Source organism: Balaenoptera physalus (genome assembly GCF_965194825.1).
Source record: "Balaenoptera physalus genome assembly, contig: HAP1_SCAFFOLD_1517, whole genome shotgun sequence".
In the NCBI taxonomy this organism is placed as follows: domain Eukaryota; kingdom Metazoa; phylum Chordata; class Mammalia; order Artiodactyla; family Balaenopteridae; genus Balaenoptera; species Balaenoptera physalus.
This window is the reverse complement of record NW_028125279.1, coordinates 101202-127813: the sequence shown is the minus strand read 5'-3', so window position 1 is coordinate 127813 and position 26612 is coordinate 101202. Positions and strand designations below refer to the sequence as shown.

Here is a 26612-nt window from a genome sequence, read left to right as displayed (position 1 = left end):
ACTGTTTGGCACTGGCTGGAAAGAGACTGCCTGCGGAGACAGCCACATCTTGACCGTATCTCATTTGATCCCCACACTATCCTCATGACTTGGGCAGAAACAGAATTATGTTTCTGATTTCGCAGCGGAAGGAGGAAACATCACAGCTGCGAAGAGAGGTGATGGGACTTGCCATTTATGGCAGTAAATGACAGAAGTAAAATATGGATCCACGTGGCTCTTTTGACTCCAGCAAGATCTCACTCAGGTATTTGTTTACCTGAGGAATAACCTTTTTTTTTCCCCACGCTTTTTGTCTTCATTTCCGCCTCTCACCTCCTCAACATGCAGCCTTTCTCTGAGAACCCAGCTTCCTTAATAAGTTCAACTATCAACTGCATACAGGTGACACCCTCATACTCACAGACCTACATCTTCAGTCTTAATGTCTCCTGTTTGTAAACTTTGAATCCTTATCTCTACCTACTTAGCTGGATATCACCATCATCTCAATCTCAATCTGTCCAAAATCGAAATTCCTATTCCCCCCCTTCACTATTTCTCCTGGGCAGGTATCATGCCCCTAGATTTCTAGGCTGCAATGAGGGCTGTACGAAAGGTAGGATCCTCTGATTCCTTTTTCCTCCTCAAACTCGGCATCATCAAAGTCTTGTGGATCCTGCCTTCAGGGTATCCCTTGGGTTTTCTCTTTCCTTTTACATCTCATTTCTGTACTGTTTAATCAAGGCCCTCTTCATTTTACACCATGATTATTTTTATATTCAATGCAAATAGATATTACTTGCATGTTTAATATTATGTTGAGAGGATTGTAATATATTAATGTGGGATAGGGCCTCGAAAAATAAGTCTAGAGGACTTCCCAGTGGTCCAGTGGGTAAGACTCCGCGCTCCCAATGCAGGGGGCCCGGGGTCGATCCCTGGTCGGGGAACTAGATCCCACGTGCATGCCACAACTAAAGATCCCGCATGCCACAAAGAGGATCTCACATGCCGCAACTAAGACCTGGAGCAGCCTAAATAAATAAATAAATGTTAAAAATAATAATAATAAGTCTAGAGCTCAGAGAGGTCTTAAATGAGCTAAACATATTCCTTTCACCTCCTGGGGTTCTCTTTTTGCCAGGCCTAAATGGGACAGTGAGGCAGACAACTTCAAGCCCACACAATACTCTTCTTGAACCTACGGGATGGATCCGGAGATACCAGGGGACAATCACTGGGAAAGCCAGCCCTCTGGTGCTATGGAGAATTTTAACACACATCTGAATTTATAGGGTCATCCAGGGGTTAATTCTAACTGCCCACCTACTCCCATAAATCATATCAGAGCCTGTATAATCATCTTGGCAAGTTGTACACCAAGATTTTCTAAATAGTTGCTAAGTGGTTCTAGGACCTCAGGTTCTCCCTCTCCATTATATCCTACCATCAGTTCTGTACTAATCTTCAGATATAAGTGTGTGTCTACACACACACACACACACACACGTTCACTTTTCTGCTTAAAACCTTGAACGGTTCCCCAATGAACTCAGAATAATGTCCTGACTCCTTCCATGGGCATTGGGAGCCCATCACAGACAAGCCCAGCCCACTTCTCCAGCCTCACCTCCGTGTTACCCCCAACCCTTCCATCCAGGCTTGCCCATTCCACCTTCCTGAAACACACCCTGGGAAGTCTTGTTTCTAGCCACAATCCCTACGTTCCCTAAGCCTGGAACCTCCTCCCTGTACTCTTAAAATCTGCCTCCTTTAAGAGAGAGTAGAGGATAGAGGAAAAGGCGAGGCTTTGGAATCAGCAACCTGGGATTCCAATTCTGGCTCCATTGCCTACTAGCTGTGGGGCCTTTTGGTCAATCACTTAACTCCCTTAGGCCTCAGTTCCCCATATGGACAATGGGAATAATAAGAATATAAACAGTATAACCCCCTAAGGCTTGCAGAGAAAAATAAACATAATAAAATATACAAAAGTGCTATGTAAACTGGAAAGAACTACAAAAAGCATTATTATTATTTTTTATTATTATTATTATTATCTCCACAGTCACCATCCCCTTCAGATCTCTCCTCCAAAGCAGTATCATTATCATTAATAACAATTCGAGAATATTTTACATACACAACATACCTTACGGGTTTTAAATACCTTGTCCATACATCTAGTCCACTGTGCATCTCACTCATCTTGGCACTTAACCTTGGAAAAGTAATTTATCTTTTCATGTCTATGTACTCTCTTCCCATGTCCATTATCTCCTCCTTTGGAGCAATGTCCCTATTTCATATCTCCTTTCCCCATTGCCAGCACTCAAAAGTGATGGGCTTGCAAAAGTGAAAGGTTATAGGCATTGGCTCTAAAGCCAGAGAGGATTTGAATCCCATTTCTGCCACTTACTAGTTGTGTGGCCTTAGGCAGTTTATTTAAACTCTCAGTGGCCCAAATTTCTTCAGCCATAAAATGGGAATGATGTTAGCACCTTCCCCACAAAATTATTATGATGCTTAAGTGAGCCAATATGGATAAAGCCTGGCACGTAGTGAGTTCTTAATAAATATAAACTATTACTATTAAGTGAGACTGAGTCTGATTCCATTCTTTTCTGCCTTATCACTTCAGCCCTCTTTCAACACAGATTCCCCATGAATCGTCCTTATTCATTTACACACAGGAACAAAATCTACTGAGCATCTGTTACATACAAAAGACTGTCCCTTGGATAAAAGCAGCTGTGTTTATGCCTGATCACTCTCTGTTGCTTTCTCCTGGGCCAAATGGTACTAAGAATGAGACAAGTTCTCTGTGGATTGCAGCCTTCAGCCTTCTCCTCTTGTTTTCTCAAGCAGGGAGTAAGATGGTGTTCCAACATCAGATCACCAGGTACAAAAAAGTTCTTCATATTTTTTTACTGAAAGGCTTCTCAGGCCCCTTAACATGCTAGTATTTATGGTGAATCTCCAGCAACAGGGAATAGAGTTGGCCACATTTCCTGAACTCATTTAGCCACGGGACCTTTTATTTCACAGTTTCTCTCAGAATCAGCATTCTGTCAAATCTACTTTGGAAAATGCTACGTGCAAGTCCTATTCCTATCTGTTTCTCCTTTGTCCACAATTTCATTTTGACTAATGCAAACTGTCCTTGGAAATGCCTCACCTATATTAGACTACCCACTGGAAGACTAGAGAATCTTTTTTTCTTTTGAATTGAAGTATAGTTGATTTACAATATTGTGTTAGTTTCAGGTGTACGGAAAAGTGACTCCGTTTTATTGTTTTCAGATTATATTCCATTATAGGTTATTACAAAATATTGAGTATAATTCAGTACACATTGATCATATACAACATAAACAAGTCAGGCTGTATTGCTGTAAATGGCTCTAACTTCTAAAATGTATGGTAATTCCTACATAGTCAAACATTACTTATGTTTCAGCCAAAAAACAACCCCGAGCAACCATAAGAGTTGTCACAAAGACCATGTATTTCCATTAGAACTTCTAGAACTTCCCATGGAACTTATGACTCCTTTTTTTTGTTTGTTTTTTCCTGTAGCTTGCTCATCTATTTCCCATTCTATAGCAGATTAGAAAAAGGAAGATTGGGCTCACAGAGGCAAACACTAACCACAGGCAGAATACAGCTGAGTACCTTGCCGTGAAGGTGTAGATATAAAAACTAGAAAGGTGACACAAAAATTCATTGCAACCTAGGAACAATTAGTGCAGGGTAAAATCCGCGAAGAAACTATAATATCCCTGACGACTTTATTACATCACCTCCCAGGCCCCTGAGTGATCAAGGAAAAGTTGAAGTCTATTCAAGATACTACATTAAATAAATCAAGATAATATGTAATACATTTTAGAAAGTTTTCCATCTACAATGGATTTTTTAACAAAATAAATTAATGGATAAGAATAGATGGGTTAGATGGACCTAGAGATTATCACACTAAGCGAAGTAAGCCAGACAAAGACAAATATACGATATCGCTTGTATGTGGAATCTAAAAAAAAAAAATGATACAAATGAACTTATTTACAAAACAGAAGTAGATCTACACATATAGAAAACAAATTTATGGTTACCTAAGGGGAAAGGGAGGTGGGGAATAAATTAGGAGTTTGGGATTAACACATACACACTACTATATATAAAATAGAAAAACAACAAGGACCTACTGTATAGCACAGGGAACTATACTCAGTATTTTGTAATAACCTATAAGGGAAATGAATCTGAAAAAGAATATATAGATATATATGTGTGTGTGTGTGTGTGTGCGTGTGTGTATATATATATATATATATATATATACACAGATACATGAATCTCTTTGCTGTACGCCTGAAACTAACACAACATTGTAAATCAAATATACTTCAATTAAGAAATAATGTTTAAAAAAAAAAGAATGGATGTGTTAAATGGCCAATCTTATGTTTTCCGGAGATTTCTGAGAAGAGGCGCACACCACCTCATGTTTACGATGCTGGGTAAAGGAGACGTACTTAGTATCCATGCTATTGATCATCCATCACTTGACAATTCATCCTGTGGCTCTGCCCTTCACTGACCATCTTAGCACACTCTGCCCCAGTTCTGCTCGGCCTCTAGGACTCTCTAAGTCTCAAAGATCTGTGTCCAACGTCAAAATCCCTATGCAGCTGACTTGGCATTATACAGCCTCCACTGGTCATTTATCCAAGTAACTTAACAAGAGTGAAAGATCAGGGCTACGATGCATTTACATCTAAGGAGTAAATGGTGATCCCCCAATACAGCCACGTTAGAGTGCTGGGCTTGCGCATTTGGGAGTATAAAGGGAGCTGGGGGGCCACACTTTCGAAACTGCTTCGACCACAGCATCGCAAGGTAAGTGCTCACAAGTGCCCGCTTTTTTGCTCCATGTAGCTGTGATTATACCTGATCAGGTTACCTGGAGAGGAGAGAAGGCAACACAGCAGCCTTTGCTGAGGGCCTACTAAGCGTAAGGAACTGTGTTAAGGGCAATATGGGAGACAAGATGGCGAGGCCTTTCAAGAAGCTTCTACAAAGAGTAAAAAGACAAGAATATAAGCAATTATGACACCAAAAAAAACAAAAACTAACCTGCAGGATATAAAGCTGAATATAATACGTGCTTACCCCTCTAATTGTTTAGGTCAGTATTATAATTGCAGTTAGCAAATAAACATGCTAGTTTGTGATATCTCTTCTGTGATTGCCTTGAAGTATTATTTGAAATTTTTGTGGCTGGTTATGTAAATTTTTTTCTTATGTCAGGATTTCTGGGAGATGATTGCGGGAAGAAATTCTCCCATGCATTTTATCCATCTCAGAATGCATCCTAGTTTGCTTATTAATGACCAGTTTCCAGACTGCTCATGCATGGCATGCCTTGTGGACTTTGGGCTGGGTAATGTCTGACACTGCAGGAGCATCCCTCAGAGGGACTCTATAGCTTTAGGAGCTTGCGATGCTTTGATTTCTGGCCACCATCTTCACCAGAATACCTTTTGTCATACATTCACAGGGTTAAGAGAAATCTTGGGGATTTTCTGGTCCATCTGTCTCATTTACAGAAGGAAACCAAAGCTCAAGGAAATTACAACAGCTACTTTACAGAGCTGGCATTAGAAAACCGAGGTTCTGCCTCCAAGTGTGATTTCGTTTGAACCAAGGATTCAGAATATGATACTTAATCATTTAATCTTTTCCTGAGAAAGTTGTGAGAATTTTAGGATATAGCTGGAGATTATTAGAGACTCATAAAAGGTAGAGACCAAGAGTACGTGACCAAAGTAGGAAAGCAAGCGTTGAAATGTCTCTTCCTGCCTAAATGGTATTTCACGACATGTTCCCCAGGTTCCATAAAAGTACTGTGTGGTAGATGGGAAGTTTAAGTTAAATTTGATATTGAAAATTATTCAGACTCTTATGGTATCCTGAGATCTTCATGTAGGTTATCAACTTCTGGACTGAGATTCCTTAGTCTCAAGTAAGTTATCAGCTACCCTACCTTCATCTTCTCCAAGAGAATATAGGATATTTAAGAGAGTGCCCTTCCTAGACCTCTTAAAGAAGTCTTGCCCATAATTCACAACTTTTCTCTCATTGCCAAAGAATTCAACTTCTGGTCTAAAATCATCCAAGTCACAATCCAGATCATTCCCCTCCTTCCCTCCTTTCTTTTTTGACCCCTCACGGTCCCCTACCCTCAGCCGGAAGCATCATCTCTCTAAGTCCCCATAACACGTCATTTAGACGCTTACAGAATTTGTATTATTCTTCCTTGTTCAAAGATTTATTTGAGCATTTCTCTTAACTGTTCCTAAATTTTGCATTCCTTTAGGGTAGAGACTGTCTTTATCCTTTTTTATACCCCCTTAAGGAGCTGACATGGTACTTTGCACACACAGAAGATACTCAAAAAAATTGTTAATCAGTGCTGTAATTACCCAATTATTTAAAGAATGATGACTTAACCGAAGGGAAAAATGGAAAATGTATTTCCATCCCACACCATCCACTGTGTACTATTTAAATGTAGCTAAACTTAGAAAAGTACAATTTCTAGATTTATTTAAACTCTTCATAGTTCATTTGTTCTTTGTTTTGTTTAGTTTTGATTTCCGGAATCACTCTCTCAGAAGCCACTTCATTCCTGAAGGACACTAACCATTGCTTTGGAAACCAAGAAGGTAAGAGTCACTTTCATCTTGATTGGGAATATAATAATTGAAATTAGCAAACAGTGTTTTACACATTCTCATTCTTGCCACACTCATAGGAATCTGAAACTGATGAAATTAAAATCCATTACTTAAGCATTTCTAAAGGCAGATTACAAAATATGCAGCTAAGGAAGCAGGGCTTCCCAAATTTGCTCATCACACTAACAGGAATAAAACACACTGCAGAACTTTGACACACAAGCTCCAGGTCAATATACTTAGGTTGGCCCCAAACATGATGTTCGTAGGCTCAAGATTCAGTCTTCACACAAGTCTAACTTTGCTGTTTTTTGAGCAGAGGCCGCACCCGTGAATCCCCTCAGCTGTGTCTTTACTCACAAATGATGCTGAGAGAATAAGGAGAAATGGATTCAAACCTATGTCCACTGTAGTAATAAAAAAAAATTACTCCCCCACCTCAAGATTTGTGTTTATTGGAAGTAATTCTAGATGAATTAGGACCAAGGAAAGCAAAGTATAATTAAGTCATGACCACACCATTGCTGACAAGATGCAGTAGCTGAGAAATTCCCAGGAGAGGGCTGAAAGTTGAGAGCAGTGTCATAGCGCACTGACAGCAGTAAGAGGGGTTGGGGAGCACTCAGAAGGTGGTGCTGGAGGTCAGGGAGACTGGGATGGCCATCCCCATTGGAAGACCCCTAAAGGCAGGAACAGAGGGGATGGTTGGAGGGACACAGCTGTGTAGGGCTGGAAGCAGGTCAAGCTCTCAAAACCAAGAAGCAGATAATTAGGGGACTTTCTGAGGGTAGAGTTTCCAGGGACACCATGAGTCATGCCAAGAGAGTTGGATGAGACCTAACAAGGGAAAGTTTTATCAGCCAAGAATACATGGTTTTAGCCCTGAGTCCCAGAGTACAGTTGTATAAATATGGGGACAAGATCTGACTTAGCAACCGGACGCACACAGCGTGCGTTGAGGGGCTTTGCTTGACAGTGAGTGGTGAGCCATCGGTGTAAGGAGGCTGCCAGAGGGCAGTCACCACCTCGGGCATGACACCTAGGTCAGGAGAGGTGAGGGCACATGCTGATGGAGGACAACATGTGGTCTGGATGTCACACTTAAGAGATTAACAGGAGTGTGCTTACTGTGATGGTAAAGGAGATGCAGAAGCACATCATGGAAGAAACAGATGAAGACAGCACTGAGGTTACTTAGCCTGGAAAAGAAAAAGCTAAGGAGGGACTTCCCTGGAGGTCCAGTGGTTAAGATTTCGCCTTCCAGGCTCAATCCCTGGTCGGGGAGCTAAGATCCTACATGCCTTGCAGCCAGAAAACCAAAACATAAAACAGAAGCAATACTGTAACAAATTCAATAAAGACTTGAAAAATAGTCCACATTAAAAAAAAAAAAAAAAAAAGCTAAGGAGAACCCAGAGCAGCCATCAAATGGGTGAAGTGTTGTCTTGTGGGGAGAAGGTTTGAACTCTTTCTGTTGTTACCGAGAGCCGAAAGGAGGATCAAACATCCTGAAGTCACAGAGAGCCAGATTTCAGTTTAAAGCAAGAAGTATCTTTGGCCTGCAGAAACTACCCCAAATGATTTTCCAAAATTTTCAAAAGGGAAAAAAGTCATCTTGAAGGCATTTGAGTAGGCTGGACAACACATTTGCAAGAATATCGCTGAGAAAACTCATGCATCATCTAGGCAGTAAAAGTAGGAGATACTGGATTCTGAGTCATGGTTAGAGCTGTGGGTGGAAGAAGAAAAATCTTCACCTCAACACACACAGTGACTTGAATCCCAGACAGAAAGTCTTGTTTTTCTAAGAGACCTAAAGGTATAGTTTGACCATGAGTCATTGTAGTCTTTCCCCAACTTCAGACTTCATTCTTATACTACTATCACAAATTTTGCAATACCCATTTAAGACCAGTACTGCTAATTCACTTAATATTTTGATTTACCTTGATTCCTTTTTCTTCTTAGATGTGTTTTTCAAAGTTACCCTATATGCTTGCTATGAAAGTCTGGACCGTCTATCTCAGCATCAGCTGAGACATTTAGATATTCAGAATCTCAAACTCTACTCCAGATCTGCTGAATCAGAATATCTATTTCAACAAGATTCCCAGTTGGATTCCTATGCCCACCAAAGTTTGAGAAACACTCCTTTATATCACTACTATAAACAGATATTTCACTGTCTCTAAGTCGTTAGCACATATTATTCTACTTTATTCTAACTTTCTTCACATTTTCACAAAATATTATCTCTAAACTTGGGATGCATCTTATAATCAATGAAAGGAGTACTGTAATGAGCAGGGTGTTTTCCTTTATTAGTGGGACACAAAATAGGTTATCTTACAATCAATGGCATCTTACATTTTGCTAAAATAAGGTAATAGACTTTAATATAACTATTAAAATTAAGAAATAGTTGCCTAAAATCATTTTGTATTTGACCATTGGGACTATGCCATGGTTTTGGAAAGAGTGGCTTTATAAAAGCAAAATAATGCTCCCAAACATCACTGTGTTTGAGGCCCTTGAGAACAATTCAGTTTCCTCAGTCCCAACCACAGAGATTCTGTTGCAGATGATTTTGATGTGGATCAACTTTCAACACTTCGGGTAGCAGGCTGAACACTAAGTCAAGCTAAATGACATCAGATCATAAACTTGTAGCCTGATGAGATTCCCTCACACTATAGTGCAACCATTCTCAAACTGTGGCCCATGGATCCTTGGAGATTCCTAAGAACTTTTCAAGAGGTACATGAGGTCAAAACAATTTTCAAAATACCCAGATGCCATGTGCTTTCTTCACTGTGTTGACTTAATCATGCAAAAGCAAGGATGGATAGACGATCGGACACTTTATTACAAATCAAGACATGGCACCAAGCTGTACTAATAGTCATAGTATTCTTCACAGCCATACACTGACAGTGAAAAAGAATTTTTTTGAATTTAAAAAGCCAGCTTCAGGACTTCCCTGGTGGCACAGTGGCTAAGAATCCGCCTGCCAATGCAGGGGACACGGGTTCGAGCCCTGGTCCGGGAAGATCCCACATGCTGCGGAGCAACTAAGCCCGTGAGCCACAACCACTGAGCCCGTGTGCCACAACTACCGAAGTCCGCATGCCTAGAGCCCATGCTCCGCAACAAGAGAAGCCACCGCAATTAGAAGCCCGTGCTCCGCAACGAAGAGTAGCGCTCGCCGCAATTAGAGAAAGCCTGCACGCAGCAACAAAGACCCAACGCAGCGAAAAATAAATATAAATAAATAAATGAATTTTTTAAAAAGCAAGCTTCATTGAAAAATGACCTAAATTTTGCAGCAATGGAAAGTATTAATTTGATTACATCTCACTTTTATCCACATCTTTATAATATTCTACATGATCAAACAGGAAGTTCATGAAAAGCACTCCTTTTGCACACTGGACTTTGACATTTGTCTCAGGGAAAAACACATGTGCAGTTGTCTGAGTTGCAAGATGAACCAGCCACTTGATTCATGAAGCACCATTTTTACTTGAAAGAATGACTAGCGGACAAACTATTGTTTCTCAGACTTGTATATCTGGCACACAGTTTCTCAAAAAGCAGTGAAGTGTGTTTATCCTTTCAAGGAAAACTACTGACAGTATTTTTTACTAATGATATAGTTGAGTTTTCAAGCAAAAATTAAAATTTTGGAAGACTTGTATCTACTATCATTAGCTTGACAACGTCCTAATATTTGAATTTTCTAATGAGATCAGTACTGATATTAATGATTGTGATTTTTTATACTGTATAATGAAACGTGCCAATATGTGGAAGTTCTGTATAATTCAGTGAACAATATTTTCCAAATGATCAATGTATGATGTTTACACATGGGTAAAAGTTTCATTCAAAGTTCAGCACAGACCAACAGATCATAATGTTTGTTGATATGGTTTCAGATTCCACATTGCAACTAGCCTTTAAGGAACTACCACAGAACCTACCACGTGTCAAGTTTTGGTATAGTATCTAAAAAGAATTTCCGCAATTATTTGAAAGGGCAATTAAAATACTCTTTCCTTTCCCAAATTATATATCTGTGAAAGATTTTCTATATCTACTTTAACCAAAAAACAAAAAACAGAAAAAACATAAAACCATACAGCAACAGACAGAATACAGAAGCAGGCATGAAAACCCATCCATCTTCTACTCAGCAGACATTAAAGTGAGTTGCAAAAATGAAAAACAATGGTACTCTTGCCACTAATTTTTTTGTTTTGGAAAATATAGTCATTTTCATAAAAATATGTCATTAATGTTAACATGCAATGAATTTGATAGGAACTTTAAATGAATTAGATTTTCTCAATTTTGACTTCTAATACCATAAATATTGGTAGATATGACCTGCATAAACCAAACTCACTGGGTTCTCAATGGTTTTTAAGAGTGTGAAGGGGTTCTGAGAAAACAAAGCTTGAGAACTGCTGCTGTCGTAAAACTCACTTAAGCCACAAAAGTAGGGACTATCTTCACAGATGAGGAAACAATATGGATGAATTCTTCCTCTCCACCAGGCAGTAACTGAGAAAATTTAAACCGCATGAAGCCTGCAAGCCAGAGGTCCTCTTTGTGGTGCTATATTGAGTTCCAATCTCTTAACTATGAAAACTTAACCACGAGCACACAGATGGTTCAGCAGAGCCGCTGGCCAAAGTAACATCGAAATGCAACTTATCCTGAATAAGATCCAGAGGGAAGCAGTTGCTCCTCTTTCTGTAGGACTAGATCCCCCCAGAATCTCAAGGAGGCATATTCAAACAACAGTCAGTTACCAATGAAGAGTAATTTCATAAAGTGTAAGACTGAGGGTGGGGGAAGTTCCAAGAGACAACCATAAAATGTTCAATTTTCCCACTTTTAATAGGAAACATAAAAGGCTTTATTCAAAACATATGAACTATTTCTTAAGAGAGATATGGGGATACATGTGTGTAATTGAACCCCATTTTATGGTCACTTACAGAAGAATGTATGGAAAGGAAAAAGCAGAGAAAGAAAGGGAGAAGGGGAAGAGTTGTGGGGAAAAGAAGTAGAGGGTCAGGAAGGATACGGGAAGAGGTCCAGAGGGAACAGGAAAAGCAAATGCAGATGAGGAAAAGGAACCAGAAAAGTCACACAACCTGCAGGGGCCTTAGAAATGAGCTAGGCTTGCTTCTTCATTTTAAGTGAAATTAGTGGCCCAAAGAAGTTAAGCGGTTCGACCAAGTTCAGAGCCGGGACTTTAAGCCAAATTTTTCTAGCTTCTAAGCAAGGAAAACACATAAAGAGAAGGTCTGTGAAAGGGGATGGTTTGGAAAGAAGTGACGGGGGGTATGAGCGGGAGGGTGGACAGAGAGAGAGAGGCAGAAAGATACATAAACACACCATACACGCACATGCACACACACACACACGCTGAGCAGTGAGTTCTAAAGCAGGTATTTAATTAAACACTGTTTGTCACACCCCGACACTGCTACACATAACTAAAGTTTGGATACCCCTGCCTTAAGCCCAGTACTTCTCAACTCTACTATGCCTAGAAATCACCTGGAGATCTTGTTAAAGTGCAGATTCTGGTTTTGTAATGCGGGGTGGTTCTGAGATTCTGAATGTCTAACAACTCCTCGGTGATGCTGATGCAACGTGTTCAAGGACCACTCTTGGAGTCAGAAGGCCCTACACCAGCAGTTCTCAGAGTGTGGTCCCTGGACCACAATGATGAATTCACCATCAGCTGATGAATGCACCACCAGCATTGCCTAAGAACTTGCTAGAAATGCATATTCTCAGGCCCCATCCCATGCCTACTGAATCAGAAGCTCTGGGGGTGAGGCCCAGAAATCTGTGTTTTAACAAGCTCTCCAGGTAATTCTGGTGCATGTTAAAGTTTGGAACCATTGCACTAGGCCATAATGTCTCCTATCACCTTGTTGCCTGTAATTGGCTAAACAAGTGTGGCAGTACTTTATGTTCAAGTCATTACTTTTCACTGGGCTATCTGAACTTTCTACTAGGAATTATCAACACTCACCAAGAGGAACATCTCAATCTTGCCAACTATTCAGTTGGATTTCATGTCTGATGTCTCAAGGAAAAGATTCTCCTTGGATACAGAGAGTCTAAATTATACTCCCAGTTAAATGCCACCCATATCCCACCCCACTCCGTTCCCACAGTGATAAAAATCAGTGTTCCCAAATCTGAGTAGTTTAGAGGAATTTTAAGAATCAGGATATGAAAATGAACAAACCAAAAAACCTCAGCTCTCCTATGTCAAAAGAAAACCAAACTTTCACTTCAGGGTTTGGAGGAAGCGGTTTAGAAAGGCCACCACTGACAAAACGGTGCACTGTTAGTGGAGATGTAAATTTGTGCAGCCACTACAGAAAACAGTATAGAGATTCCTTTAAAAATTAAAAATAGAACTACCATATGATCCAGCAATTCCACTTCTGGGTATATACCCAAAGGAAATGAAATTACTATCCCAAAGAGATACTCCCACGTTCATTGTGGCATTATTTAGAATAGCCAAGACATGGAAACGATCTAAGTGTCCACTGATGGATAACTGGATAAAGAAAAGGTCATATATAATGGAATATTATTCAGCCATAGAAAAGAATGAAATCTTGCCATTGGCAACAGTGGACCTTGAGGGCGTTATGCTATGTGAAATAAGTCAGACACAGAAAGACAGATCCTGTATAATCTCACGTATATGTGGAATCTTAAAAAACCAAACTCATAGCAACAGAGATCAGATCTGTGGTTGCCAGAGGTGGCGGGTGAGAGGTGCCAGAACTGGGTGAAAGGGGTTAAAAGGTACAAACTTCCAATTATGACATAAATAAGTTCCGTGGTTGTTAAGTACAGCATGGTAACTGTAGTTAATTACACTGTGTTGTATATTTGAAAGTTGCTAAAAGAGTAGAGCTTAAAAGCTCTCATCACAAGGGTTTCCCTGGTGGCGCAGTGGTTGAGAGTCTGCCTGCCAATGAAGGGGACACGGGTTTGAGCCCTGGTCTGGGAGGATCCCACATGCCGCGGAGCAACTGGGCCCGTGAGCCACAACTCCTGAGCCTGCGCGTCTAGAGCCTGTGCTCCGCAACAAGAGAGGCCGCGATAATGATAGGCCCGCGTGCCGTGATGAAGAGTGGCCCCCACTTGCCGCAACTAGAGAAAGCCCTCGCACAGAAACGAAGACCCAACACAGCCATAAAAAAAAAAATCTCATCACAATAAAAAGAAACTGTAAGTGAAGGGATAGATGTTAAGTAGACCTAATGCTGTGATCATTTTGCAATATATACATATATCAAATCATTATGTTGTACACCTTAAACATATACAGTGTTATATGTCAGTTACATCTCAATAAAACTGGTGGGGCAGGTGGGTAGGAAAGGCCACCACTGTGTCCTCAGGACTCACTAGACACATCCTCTTGTGTCTGTCTCCAGGCGACGCCGGGGTGAGCAAGAAGGGCGGGAAGAAGAAGGGCTCCTCTTTCCAGACCGTGTCCGCTGTGTTCAGGGTTTGTTTTTTGGCAGCTTCCACATTCGGTTGTATTTCTGCCCAGTGCAACGGCGTTTGCTAAGGTTAATGTGCTTCTTCTGGTTTGTGTCTCAGGAAAATTTAAACAAATTGATGGCCAATTTAAGGAGCACTCATCCTCACTTTGTGCGATGTCTGATTCCCAATGAGACCAAGACTCCTGGTGAGTAAGAATCCATCAGAACAGGACTCCCTGAAACGTATGCAAAATTCTGTGGGTGTGGGTGTGGGTGCACACGTGAGTATGTACATGTGTCTGTGTGCACGTGCATGTGTGTTTCCCTGAGGACAGGCTCATGATAGCCTTTATCACTTCTCAGTCTATGAAATAGGGCTGCCAGATTTGGCAAATGAAAACCATGAGACGCCCCATTAAATTCGAATTTCAGATGAGACAATGAAAAATTTCTTAGTATAAATATGACCCATGCAATATTTGGGATATACTTATACTAAAAAAAAAAAAAAGATTTACTGTTTCTCTGAAATTCAAATTCAACTGGGCATCCTGGGCATATTTTATCTGGCATCCCTACTATGAAATTATATCCAAAATATTATGTACATATATAGGTACATTAAATCCATACCTTTCATAAAATTCTTAAAAACCTTTCCCCCCAAAGTGAAGAGCCACTATATTTGGCAAATAATCAGCTTAGGTGTTCCATAATAAAAACAGCATCAATAACAACTGTTTTCTGAGCCTAATGCAGTCCCATTATTATGTTATCTCTACTGTTTACAACACTTCACTGCAAGATAAGCATAATCATCTCCATTTTATAAATGAGAAAACTGAGAGTCAGAGACCAGGTATATAGACATAGAACACCATGTGGTACAGTAGATGTTAAACCATCACCAATCCTGGATTCACAAATATGGCTGAGTTTCAGGGCCGTTTGTCTCAAAGGAAAGAAGAAACCATCACACAGACTGTGGCTATGAGGCAGCTCTCTCACCAGCCAAGCTGTTGAATCCCAAAGGCTGGGCTTCTGGCATCAAGGTCCTGCTTCAGCAATGTTACAGGAGAGCAGAGGAATTAGATGATCAAGGAAAAGATCCCAGCTCCACCTATTACTGCCCAAGGGACCGCAGCTGAGTCCTTTAGCTTTCTGGTCTATAAAAGGAGGATTAAAATGGCATTTTCTTTATGCATTCACTTAGTTATTAATTCATTTATTTATTGAGTGAGCCCTTATAAAGTGTTGACTCATTTTGTAAATATTAACTCATTTAACCCGCCTTAGAGGGCTGTTGTGAGAATTAAATAAGCCAGTACACGTAAAGCATTTGAAACAGGTCCCATCACAAGAACAAAAAAATTGTAACTATGTATGTTGACGGAGGTTACCCAGACTTATTGTGGTGATCATCTCAAAATATATACAAATATCGGATCAATATGTTGTACACCTGAAACTAGTAAAATGTTATATGCCAATTACACCTCAGTTTTTTTTTTCACACACACACACGGTATTTTATTTTTACAAGAGATAAATAGGCTGACACCAAGCATCGTACATGGATGACCACAACAAAAGCAACAATGATTGCAATTACCAAACATGAAACACACTCATACTATGTCATAATATTGACATTCAGTCCAGTAATCCTCACTGTAACAGCTCCTTTACTTTGCAGTGAAAATTGATTTGTATATTCTTTGCCTCTGAGTCCTTGTGGGATTTTTTTTTTAACTCAGACAGAAAGTCACAAAAATTATACTCATCCTCATCAGTTCACTCAGTCCCATGTAATTAATTTTTTTTTCATCTTGATCTTTTGTTAGCACTTTAATGAGTTCATCAGTTTTTCATTAGAGTTCTGAAAATGCTTATTCATTCAGTTCAGCTGTACAGTCAGTTACCAGAAACCTGTACTTGTCAGAGTCTTTTCCATGAATTTCTTGAAGATGAAACCCTTTTATAGGAACATATTTGCAAAAGCATCAGAGTACACCCAGAACTGTCTGTAAAGGACAAAAGACGAAAAAATGACCACAGTTAAAGATCTGATGAAAGTTCATAATAATGCAGTTGACAAGAAAATTAGTTATTTCTGAGATATACATTTTAAAGTAATAACTAGGATTATGATTTATAACATTATACCAGAACATATAAGATTTTTAGAAATTTCATGTAATGTCTGAAACATTTATATTAACATATTTCCATACAAATAACCCAATGAAAGTTTAGTATTAGTTGTTTTGTTTGTTTGTTTTTTTATACTGCAGGTTCTTATTAGGCATCAATTTTATACACATCAGTGTATACATGTCAATCCCAATCGCCCAATTCAGCACACCACCATCCCCACCCCACCGCAGTTTTCCCCCCTTGGGGTCCATATGTCCATTCTCTACATCTGTGTCTCAACTTCTGCCCTGCAAACCGGCTCATCTGTACCATTTTGCTAGGTTCCACATACATGCGTTAATATACGATATTTGTTTTTCTCTTTCTGACTTACTTCACTCTGTACGACAGTCTCTAGATCCATCCACGTCTCAACAAATGACTCAATTTCGGTCCTTTTTATGGCTGAGTAATATTCCATTGTATACATGTACCACAACTTCTTTATCCATTCGTCTGTTGATGGGAATTTAGGTTGCTTCCATGACCTGGCTACTGTAAATAGTACTGCAGTGAACATTCGGGTGCATGTGTCTTTTTGAATTACGGTTTTCTCTGGGTATATGCCCAGTAGTGGGATTGCTGGGTCATATGGTAATTCTAATTTTAGTTTTTTAAGGAACCTCCATATTGTTCTCCATAGTGGCTGTATCAATTTACATTCCCACCAACAGTGCAAGAGGGTTCCCTTTTCTCCACACCCTCTCCAGCATTTGTTGTTTGTAGATTTTCTGATGATGCCCATTCTAACTGGTGTGAGGTGATACGTCATTGTAGTTTTGATTTGCATTTCTCTAATAATTAGTGATGTTGAGCATCTTTTCATGTGCTTCGTGGCTGTCTGTATGTCTTCTTTGGAGAAATGTCTATTTAGGTCTTCTGCCCATTTTTGGATTGGGTGTTTGTTTCTTTAATATTGAGCTGAATGAGCTGTTTATATATTTTGAAGATTAATCCTTTGTCCGTTGATTCATTTGCAAATATTTTCTCCCATTCTGAGGGTTGTCTTTTCGTCTTGTTTATGGTTTCCTTTGCTGTGCAAAAGCTTTGAAGTTTCATTAGGTCCCATTTGTTTATTTTTGTTTTTATTTCCATTACTCTAGGAGGTGGATCAAAAAAGATCTTGCTGTGATTTATGTCAAACAGTGTTCTTCCTATGTTTTCCTCTAAGAGTTTTATAATGTCCATTCTCACATTTAGGTCTCTAATCCATTTGGAGTTTATTTTTGTGTATGGAGTTAGGGAGTATTCTAATTTCATTGTTTTACATGTAGCTGTCCAGTTTTCCCAGCACCACTTATTGAAGAGACTGTCTTTTCTCCATTGTATATCTTTGCCTCTTTTGTCATAGATTAGTTGACCATAGGTGCGTGGGTTTATCTCTGGGCTTTCTATCTTGTTCCATTGATCTATGTTTCTGTTTTTGTGCCAGTACCATATTGTCTTGATTACTGTAGCTTTGTAGTATAGTCTGAAGTCAGGGAGTCTGATTCCTCCAGCTCCATTTTTTTCCCTCAAGACTGCTTTGGCTATTACAGGTATGTGACATTCCCCATATCTCCCCGCATCACAGGTGAGTGACAGTCCCCAGCTCTCTCCCCATCTCAGGTATGTGACAGCCCCCAGCTCTCTAATCATCACAGGTGTGTGACAGCCCCTAGCTGTCTCAGCAGTACAGGTATGTGACAGTCCCCATCACAGGTGTGTGACGCCCCTAGCTCTCACCCCATCGAAGGGTAAGAGACACCCCACAACTCTCTCCCCATCACAGATATGTGACAGCCCCCAGCTCTCTCCCCATCACAGGTGTGTGACAGCCCCTAGCTGTCTCAGCATTACAGATATGTGACAGTCCCCATCCCTTTCCCCATCACAGGTGTGTGACTGCCCCCAGCTATCTCCGCATCATAGGTGCCTTACAGCCCGCAACTGTTTCTCCATCACAGGTAAGTGACAGCCCAAAGCTGTCTCGCTATCACAGGTATCTGACAGCCACCAGCTGTCTCCACATCACAGGTGTGTGACACCCCCAGCTCTCTCCCCATCACAGGTGAGTGAAACCTCCCAGCTCTCTCCCCATCTCATGTATATGAGAGCCCCCAGCTGTCTCCACATCACAGGTGAACAACAGCCCCCAACTCTCTCCCAATCACAGGTATGTGACAGACCACAGCTGTCTCCGCATCACAGGTATGTGAAAGCCCTCAGCTCTCTCCCCATCACAGGTGTTTAACGGTCCCCATCTCTCTCCCAATCACAGGTGTGTGACAGCGCCCAGCTCTCACCCTATCACAGGTATGTGACAGCCCCCAGCACTCTCCCCATCACAGGTGATAGACAGCCCCTATCTCTCCTCCCATCACAGGTGAGTAACAGACCCCAGCTCTCACCCCATCACAGGTAAGTGACAGCGCCCAGCTGTCTCTACATCACAGGTATGTGACAGCCACTAGTTGTCTCCGCATCACAGGTATGTGACAGCCCCCAGCTCTCTCCCCATAACAGGTGAGTTACAGCCCCCAGCTCTTTCCCCATTACAAGTGTGTGACAGCCCCCAGCTCTCTCCCCATCATAGGTATGTGACAGCCCGCACATCTCTCCCCATCACAGCTGAGTGACAGCCGTCATCTCTCTCCCCATCGCAGATGAGTGACAGCCTCCATCTTTCCTCCCATTACAGGTGAGTGACAGCCCCCAGCTGTCTCCGCATGATAGGTGCCTGAAAGCCCCCAACTCCCTCCCCATCACAGGTATGTGACAGTCCCCAGCTGTCTCCAAATCACAGGTATGTGACAGCCACCAGCTCTCTCCGCATCACAGATATGTGACAGCTCCCAGCTCTCTCCCCCACAGAGGTGTTTGACAGTCCCCATCACTCTCCCCAACACAGGTGTGTGACAGCCCCCAGCTCTCTCATCACAGGTGAGTGACAGCCTCCAGCTCTCTCCCAATTACAGTTGTGTGGCAACCCTGAGCTCTCTCCCCATAACAGGTGAGTGACAGCCCCCAGGTCTCTACCCATCACAGGTGTGTGAAGCCCCCAGCTCTCTCCCCATCTGAGGTATGTAACAGCCCCCAGCTGTCTCCGCATCACAGGTGCCGGACAGCCCCCAACTCTCTCTCCATCACAGGTATGTGACAACCCCGAGCTGTCTCGCTATCACAGCTATGTGATAGCCACAAGCTGTCTGCGCATCCCAGGTATGTGACAGCCCCCAACTGTCTCCCCATTATATGTATGTGATAGACCCCAGCTGTCTCCACATCACAGGTATGTGACAAGCCCAAGGTCTCTCCCAATCACAGGTGTGTGCCGTCCCCAGCTGTCCCCATATCACAGGTGCATGACAACGCCCAACTCTCTCCCCTTCACAGGTGGGTGACAGCCACCAGCTCTCTCCCCATCACAGGTGAGAGACAGTCCCCATCTCTCTCCCCATTACAGGTGAGTGACACCGCCAGCTCTCTCCACATCACAGGTATCTGAGAACCCCCAGCTGTCTCCGCATCACAGGAGCCTGACAGGTCCCAACTCTCTCCCCATCAGAGGTGTGTGACAGGCCTCAGGTCTCTCCCCATCACAGGTGTTTGACAATCCCCATCTCCTTCCCCATCACAGGTGTGGGACAGCCCCCAGCTCTCTCCCCATTACAGGTGAGTAACAACCCCCAGGTCTCTCTCCATCACTGGTGATTTTAAGCCCCCGGCTCTCTCCCCATCACAGGTATGTGACAGCCCCCAGGTGTCTCCACATCATAGGTGCCCGACAGCCCCCAACTCTCTCCCCATCACAGGTATGTGACAGCCCCCAGCTGTCTCCACATCACAGGTACCTGACAGCACCCAACTCTCTCCCCATCACAGGTATGTGACACACCCCAGTATCTCCACATCACAGGTATGTGACAGCCACGACTTGTCTCCGCATCACAAATATGTGTGAGCCCCAGCTCATTCCCCATCACAGGTATTTGACAGTCCCCATCCATCTCCCCTTAACAGGTGTGTGACAGCACCCAGCTCTCTCGCCATCAAAGGTGCGTGACAGCCCCCAGCTCTCTCCCCATCACAGGTATGTGACAGCCCCCAGCTCTCTCCCCATCACAGGTTAGTGAGAGCCCCCAGGTGTCTCAGCATCACAGGTATGTGACAGTCCCCATCTTTCTCCCTATCACAGGTGTGTGATAGACCCCATCTCTCTCCCCATCACAGATGAGTGACGTCCCCCGGCTGTCTCCCCATCACATATATGTGACAGCCCCCAGCTGTCTCCGCATCAAAGGTGCCTGACAGCCTCCAACTCTCTCCCCATCACAGGTATGTTACAGCCGCCTGCTGTCTCCGCATCACAGGTGTCTGACAGCAACCAGCTCTCTCCCCATCATAGGTGTTTGACAGTCCCCAGCTCTCTCCCCATCACAGCTGTGTAACAGCCGCAAACTCTCTCCCCATCACAGGTGAGTGACAGCCCCCAGCTGTCTCCCCATCACAGGTGTCCGACAGCCAACTCTCTCTGCATCACAGGTGTGTGACCGTCCCCAGGTGTCTCCATTTCACAGGTGCGTGACAATGCCTAGCTCTCTCCCCTTCACAGGTGGGTGACAGACCCCAGCTCTCTCCCCATCACAGCTGTGTGACAGCCCCCAGCACTCTCCCCATCACAGGTGTTTCACAGTCCCCATCTCTCTCCCCAACACAGGTTTGTGAAAGTACCCAGCTCTCTCCCCAGCACAGGTATTTAACAGCCCCCATCTCTCTCCCCATCACAGATGAGTGACAGAACACAGCTATCTCTCCATCACAGGTGAGTGACAACCCCCATCTCTCGTCCCATCACAGGTGAGTCACAGCCCCCAACTCTCTCCCCATCACAGGTGAGAGAAAGCCCCTAGCTCTAGCTCTCTCCCCATCACTGGTATGTGACAGCCCCCAGCTGTCTCCGCATCACAAGTGTGTGACAGCCCCCAGCTCTCTCCCCATAACAGGTATGTGACAGCCCCCAGCTCTCTCCCCATCACAGGTGATAGACAACCCCTATCTCTCCTCCCATCACAGGTGAGTAACAGCCCCCAGCTCTCTCCCCATCACAGGAATGTGACAGCCCCCAGCTCTCTCCATATCATAGGTGTTTGACAATCCCCATCTCTCTCCGCCTCACATGTGTGTGACAGCCCCCAACTCTCTCCCCACCACAGGTATGTGACAGCCCCCAACTGTCTCCCCGTTAAACGTACATGATAGCCCCCAGCTGTCTACACATCACATGTATGTGACAAGCCCAAGGTCTCTCCCCATCTCAGGTGTGTGCCGTCCCCAGCTGTCTCCATATCACAGGTGCGTGACAAAGCCCAAGTCTCTCCACTTCACAGGTGGGTGACAGGCCCCAGCTCTCTCCCCATCATAGGTGAGAGACACACCACATCTCTCTCCCTATTACAGGTGAGAGACAGCCGCCAGCTCTCTACCCACCACAGGTATCTGACAACCCCCAGCTCTCTCCGTATCACAGGAGCCTGACAGCACCCAACTCTCTCCCCATCACAGGTATGTGACAACCCCTAGCTTTCTCCCCATAACAGGTATGTGACAGCCACCACCTGTCTCCACATCACAGGTATGTGACAGCCCCCAGGTCTCTCCCCATCACAGGTGTTTGACAATCCCCATCTCCTTCCCCATCACAGGTGTGTGACAGCCCCCAGCTCTCTCCCCATTACAGGTGAGTAACAGCCCCCAGGTCTCTCCCCATCACAAGTGATTTTAAGCCCCCAGCTCTCTCCCCATAACAGGTATGTGACAGCCCCCTGCTGTTTCCGCATCACAGGTGCCTGACAGCCCCCAACTCTCTCTCCATCACAGGTATATGACAGGCCCCAGCTGTCTCCACATCACAGGTATGTGACAGCCAGGACTTGTCTCCGCATCACATATATGTGTGAGCCCAAGCTCACTTCCCATCACAGGTGTTTGACAGTCCCCATCCATCTCTCCTTTACAGGTGTGTGACAGCCCCCAGCTATCTGCCCATCACAGGTGAGTGAGAGCCCCCAGCTCTCTCCCCATCACAGGTATGTGACAGCCCCCAGCTTTTTCCGCATCACAGCTGCCTGAAAGCCCCCAACTCTCTCCCCATTACAGGTCTGTGACCGTCCCCAGCTGTCTCCATATCACAGGTGCGTGACAGCCCCAGCTCTCTCCCCATCACAGGTATGTGACAGCCCCCATCTCTCTCCCCATCACAGGTGAGTGACAGTCCCCAGCTCTCTCCCCATCACAGGTGATTGACAGCCCCATCTCTCATCCCATTACAGGTGAGTAACAACCCCCAGCGCTCTCCCCATCACAGGTATGGGACAGCCGCCAGCTCTCTCCACCTAAGAGGTGCGTGACAGCCCCCAACTCTCTCCCCATCACAGGTATATGACAGGCTCCAGCTGTCTCCACATCACAGTTATATGACAGCACCCAGCTGTCTCCCCATTATAGGTGACAGCCCCCAGCTGTCTCCACGTAACAGGTATGTGACAACCCCAAGCTCTCTCCCCATCACAGGTGTGTGACCTTTCCCAGCTGTCTCCATATCACAGGTGCGTGACAACACCCAGCTCTCTTCCCTTCACAGGTGGGTGACAGCACCCAGCTCTCTCCCCATCCCAGGTGAGTGAGAGCCCCCATCTTTCTCCCCGTCACAGGTGAGTGGCAGCCTCCAGCTCTTTCCCCATCACAGGTATGTGACAACCCCCAGCTGTCTCAGCGACACAGGTATGTGACAGTCCCCATCTCTATCCCCATCACAGGTGTGTGACAGCCCCCAGCTCTATCCACATCACTGGTGAGTAAAAGCCCCCAGCTCTATTCCCATCTCAGGTATCTGACAGCCCCCAGCTGTCTCCTCGTCACAGGTTCCTGACAGACCCCACCTTTCTCCCCATCACAGGTATGTGTCAGCCCCCAACTGTCTCCACTTCACAGGTATCTGAAAGACACCAGCTGTCTCCACATCACAGGTATGTGACAACCCCCATGTCTCTCCCCATCACAGGTGTTTGACATTCCCCAGCTCTTTCCCCATCACAGGTGTGTGACAGCCCCCAGCTCTCTCGCCATTACAGGTGAGTGAAAGCCCCCAGCTCTCTCCACATCACAGGTGTGTGACAGCCCCCAGGTCTCTCCCCATGACAGGGGAGTGAGAGCCCCCAGCACTCTCCCCATCATAGGTATGTGACAGCCGCCAGCTGTCTCCGCATCACAGGTGCCTGACAGCCCCCATCTCTCTCCTCATCACAAGTATGTTACAGCCCCCAGCTGTCTCCACATCACAGGTATGAAACAGCCACCAGCTCTCTCCGCATCACAGGTATGTGACAGCCCCCAGCTCTCTCCCCATCATAGGTGTTTGATAGTCCCCAGCTCTCTCCCCATCATAGCTGTGTGAGAGCCCACAGCTCTCTCCCCATCATAGGTGTTTGATAGTCCCCAGCTCTCTCCCCATCATAGCTGTGTGAGAGCCCACAGCTCTCTCCCCATCATAGCTGTGTGACAGCCCCCAGCTCTCTCCCCATCACAGGTGAGTGATAGCCCCCATCTGTCTCCCCATCACAGGTGCCCGACAGCACCCAACTCTCTCCCCATCAAAGGTATATGATAGGCCCCAGCTGTCTCCACATCACAAGTATGTGACAGCCCCCAGCTGTCTCCCCATTATAGGTATGTGACAGCCCCCAGCAGTCTCCACCCCACAGGTATGTGACAACCCCACGCTCTCTCCCCATCACAGGTGTGTGACCGTCCCCTGGTGTCTCCATATCACAGGTGCGTGACAATGCCGAGCTCTCTCCCTTTTACAGGTGAGTGACAGCCCCAAGCTCTCGCCACATCACTTTTGTGTGACAGGCCCCAGCACTCTCCCCATCACAGATGTTTCACAGTCCCCATCACTCTCCCCAACACAGGTTTGTGAAAGTACCCAGCTCTCTCCCCATCACAGGTATTACACAGCCCCCATCTCTCTCCCCATCACAGGTGAGTCACAGCCCCCAGCTCACTCCCAATCACAGGTGAGTGACAGCCCCTAACTCTCTCCCCATCACTGGTATGTGACAGCCCCCAGCTGTCTCCGCATCACAGGTGTGTGACAGCCCCCAGCTCTCTCCCCATCACAGGTATGTGACAGCCACCAGCTCTCTCCCCATCACAGGTGATAGACAGCCCCTATCTCTCCTCCCATCACAGGTGAGTAACAGCCCCCAGCTCTCTCCTCATCACAGGTATGTGACAGACCCAGCTTCCTCAGCATCACTGGTATGTGACAGACCCCAGCTATCTCAGCATCTCAGGTATGTGATAGTCCCGATCACTCTCCCCATCACAGGTGACTGACAGCCCCCAGCTGTCTCAGCATCATAGGTATGTGACAGTTCCCATCTCTCTCCCCGTCACAGGTGTGTCACAGCCCCCAGCCCTCTCCCCATCACAGGTGAGTGACGGCCCCCGGCTGTCTCCCCATCACAAGTATGTCACAGCCACCACCTCTCTCTGCATCACAGGTATGTGAAAGCCCCCAGCTCTCTACCCATCATAGGTGTTTGACAGTCTCCAGCTCTCTCCCCATCACAGGTTAGTGAGAGACCCCAACTCTCCCAATGATAGGTATGTGACAACCCACAACTGTCTCTGCCTCACAGTTGCGTGGCAGCCAACTCTCTCCCCATCACAGGTATATGACAGGCCGCAGCTGTCTCCATTTCACAGATATGTGACAGCCCGCAGCTGTCTCCCCATTATATGTATGGGACAGTACCCAGCTGTCTCCAAATCACAGGTATGTGACAACCCCAAGCTCTCTCCCCATCACAGGTGTATGACCGTCCCCAGGTGTCTCCATATCACAGGTGAGTGACAGCCCCCAGCTCTCTCCACAAGACAGGTGAGTGACAGCCCCCAGCTCTCTCCCCATCACAGGTGAGTGACAGCCCCCATCTCTCTTCCCATTACAGGTGAGTGACAGCCCCCAGCTCTCTCCACAACACAGGTGAGTGACAACCCCCAGCTCTCTCCCCATCACAGGTGTTTGACAGCCCCCATCTCTCTCACCATCACAGGTGTGTGATAGACTCCAGCTCTCTCCCCATCATAGGTGAGTGACGGCCCCCGGCTGTCTCTCCATCACATGTATGTAACAGCCCCCAGCTGTCTCCAAATCACAGGTGCCTAACAGCCCCCAACTTTCTCCCCATCAGAGGTATGTGAAAGACACAAGCTGTCTCCGAATCACAGGTATAAGACAGCTTCCAGGACTCTCCCCATCACAGCTGTTTGAAAGTCCCCATCTCTCTCCCCATCACAGGTGTGTGACAGTCCCCAGCACTCTCCCCATCATAGGTGTTTGACAGTCCCCAACTCCCTCCCCATCACAGGTGTGTGACAGCCCCCAGCTCTTTCCCCATCACAGGTGAGTGAGAGCCCCCAACTCTCCCCGTGATAGGTATGTGACAACGCACAGCTGTCTCCGCCTCACAGATGCGTGGCAACCCCCAACTCTCTCCCCATCACAGGTATATGACAGGCCCCAGCTGTCTCCATTTCACAGATATGGGAGAGCCCCCAGCTATCTCCCCATTATATGTATGTGACAGCCGCCAGCTGTCTCCACATCACAGGTATGTGAAAATCCCAAGCTCTCTCCCTATCACAGGTGTGTGACCATCCCCAGTTGTCTCCATATCACAGGTGTGTGACAAGGCCCAGCTCTCTCCCCATCACAGGTGAGTGACAGCCCCCATCTCTCTCCCCATTACAGCTGAGTGACAGCCCCCAGCTCTCTTCACATCACAGGTATGTGACAGCCCCCATTCTCTCCACATCACAGTTATGTGACAACCACTAGCTGTCTACAGATCACAGGTATGTGTGAGCCCCAGCTCTGTCCCCATCACAGGTGTTTGACAGTCCCCATCTCTCTCACCATCACAGGTGTGTGACAGCCCCCAACTTTCTCCGCACCACATGTATGTGTCAGCCCCCTGCTGTCTCCACATCACAGGTATGTGAAAGACACCAACTGTCTCCACATCACACGTATGTGACAGCCCCCAGGTCTCTCCCCATCACTGGTGTTTGACAGTCCCCATTTCTCTCCCCATCACAGGTG

General features: G+C 45.0%; 2 protein-coding genes across 2 annotated transcripts in view; both read left to right on the top strand.

Annotated features, from left to right (window-relative positions):
* The first annotated feature begins 130 nt into the window (after window positions 1-130).
* Window positions 131-25086, top strand: LOC309653942 (myosin-7-like). The gene is made up of 5 exons (XM_082478671.1): window positions 131-247; window positions 6636-6713; window positions 14216-14289; window positions 14385-14472; window positions 25044-25086. The coding sequence occupies exons 1-5, from the start codon at window positions 178-180 to the stop codon at window positions 25049-25051; spliced, it is 318 nt and encodes a 105-aa protein (XP_082334797.1). The 5' UTR covers window positions 131-177; the 3' UTR covers window positions 25052-25086.
* The window catches only part of LOC309653941 (myosin-13-like), a 32197-nt gene continuing 25110 nt past the window's right edge, over window positions 19526-26612 (top strand). The window contains exon 1 of the mRNA XM_082478669.1: window positions 19526-19558. The gene's annotated coding sequence lies outside the window, so the exon portion shown is untranslated. The remainder of the gene's footprint in view (window positions 19559-26612) is intronic.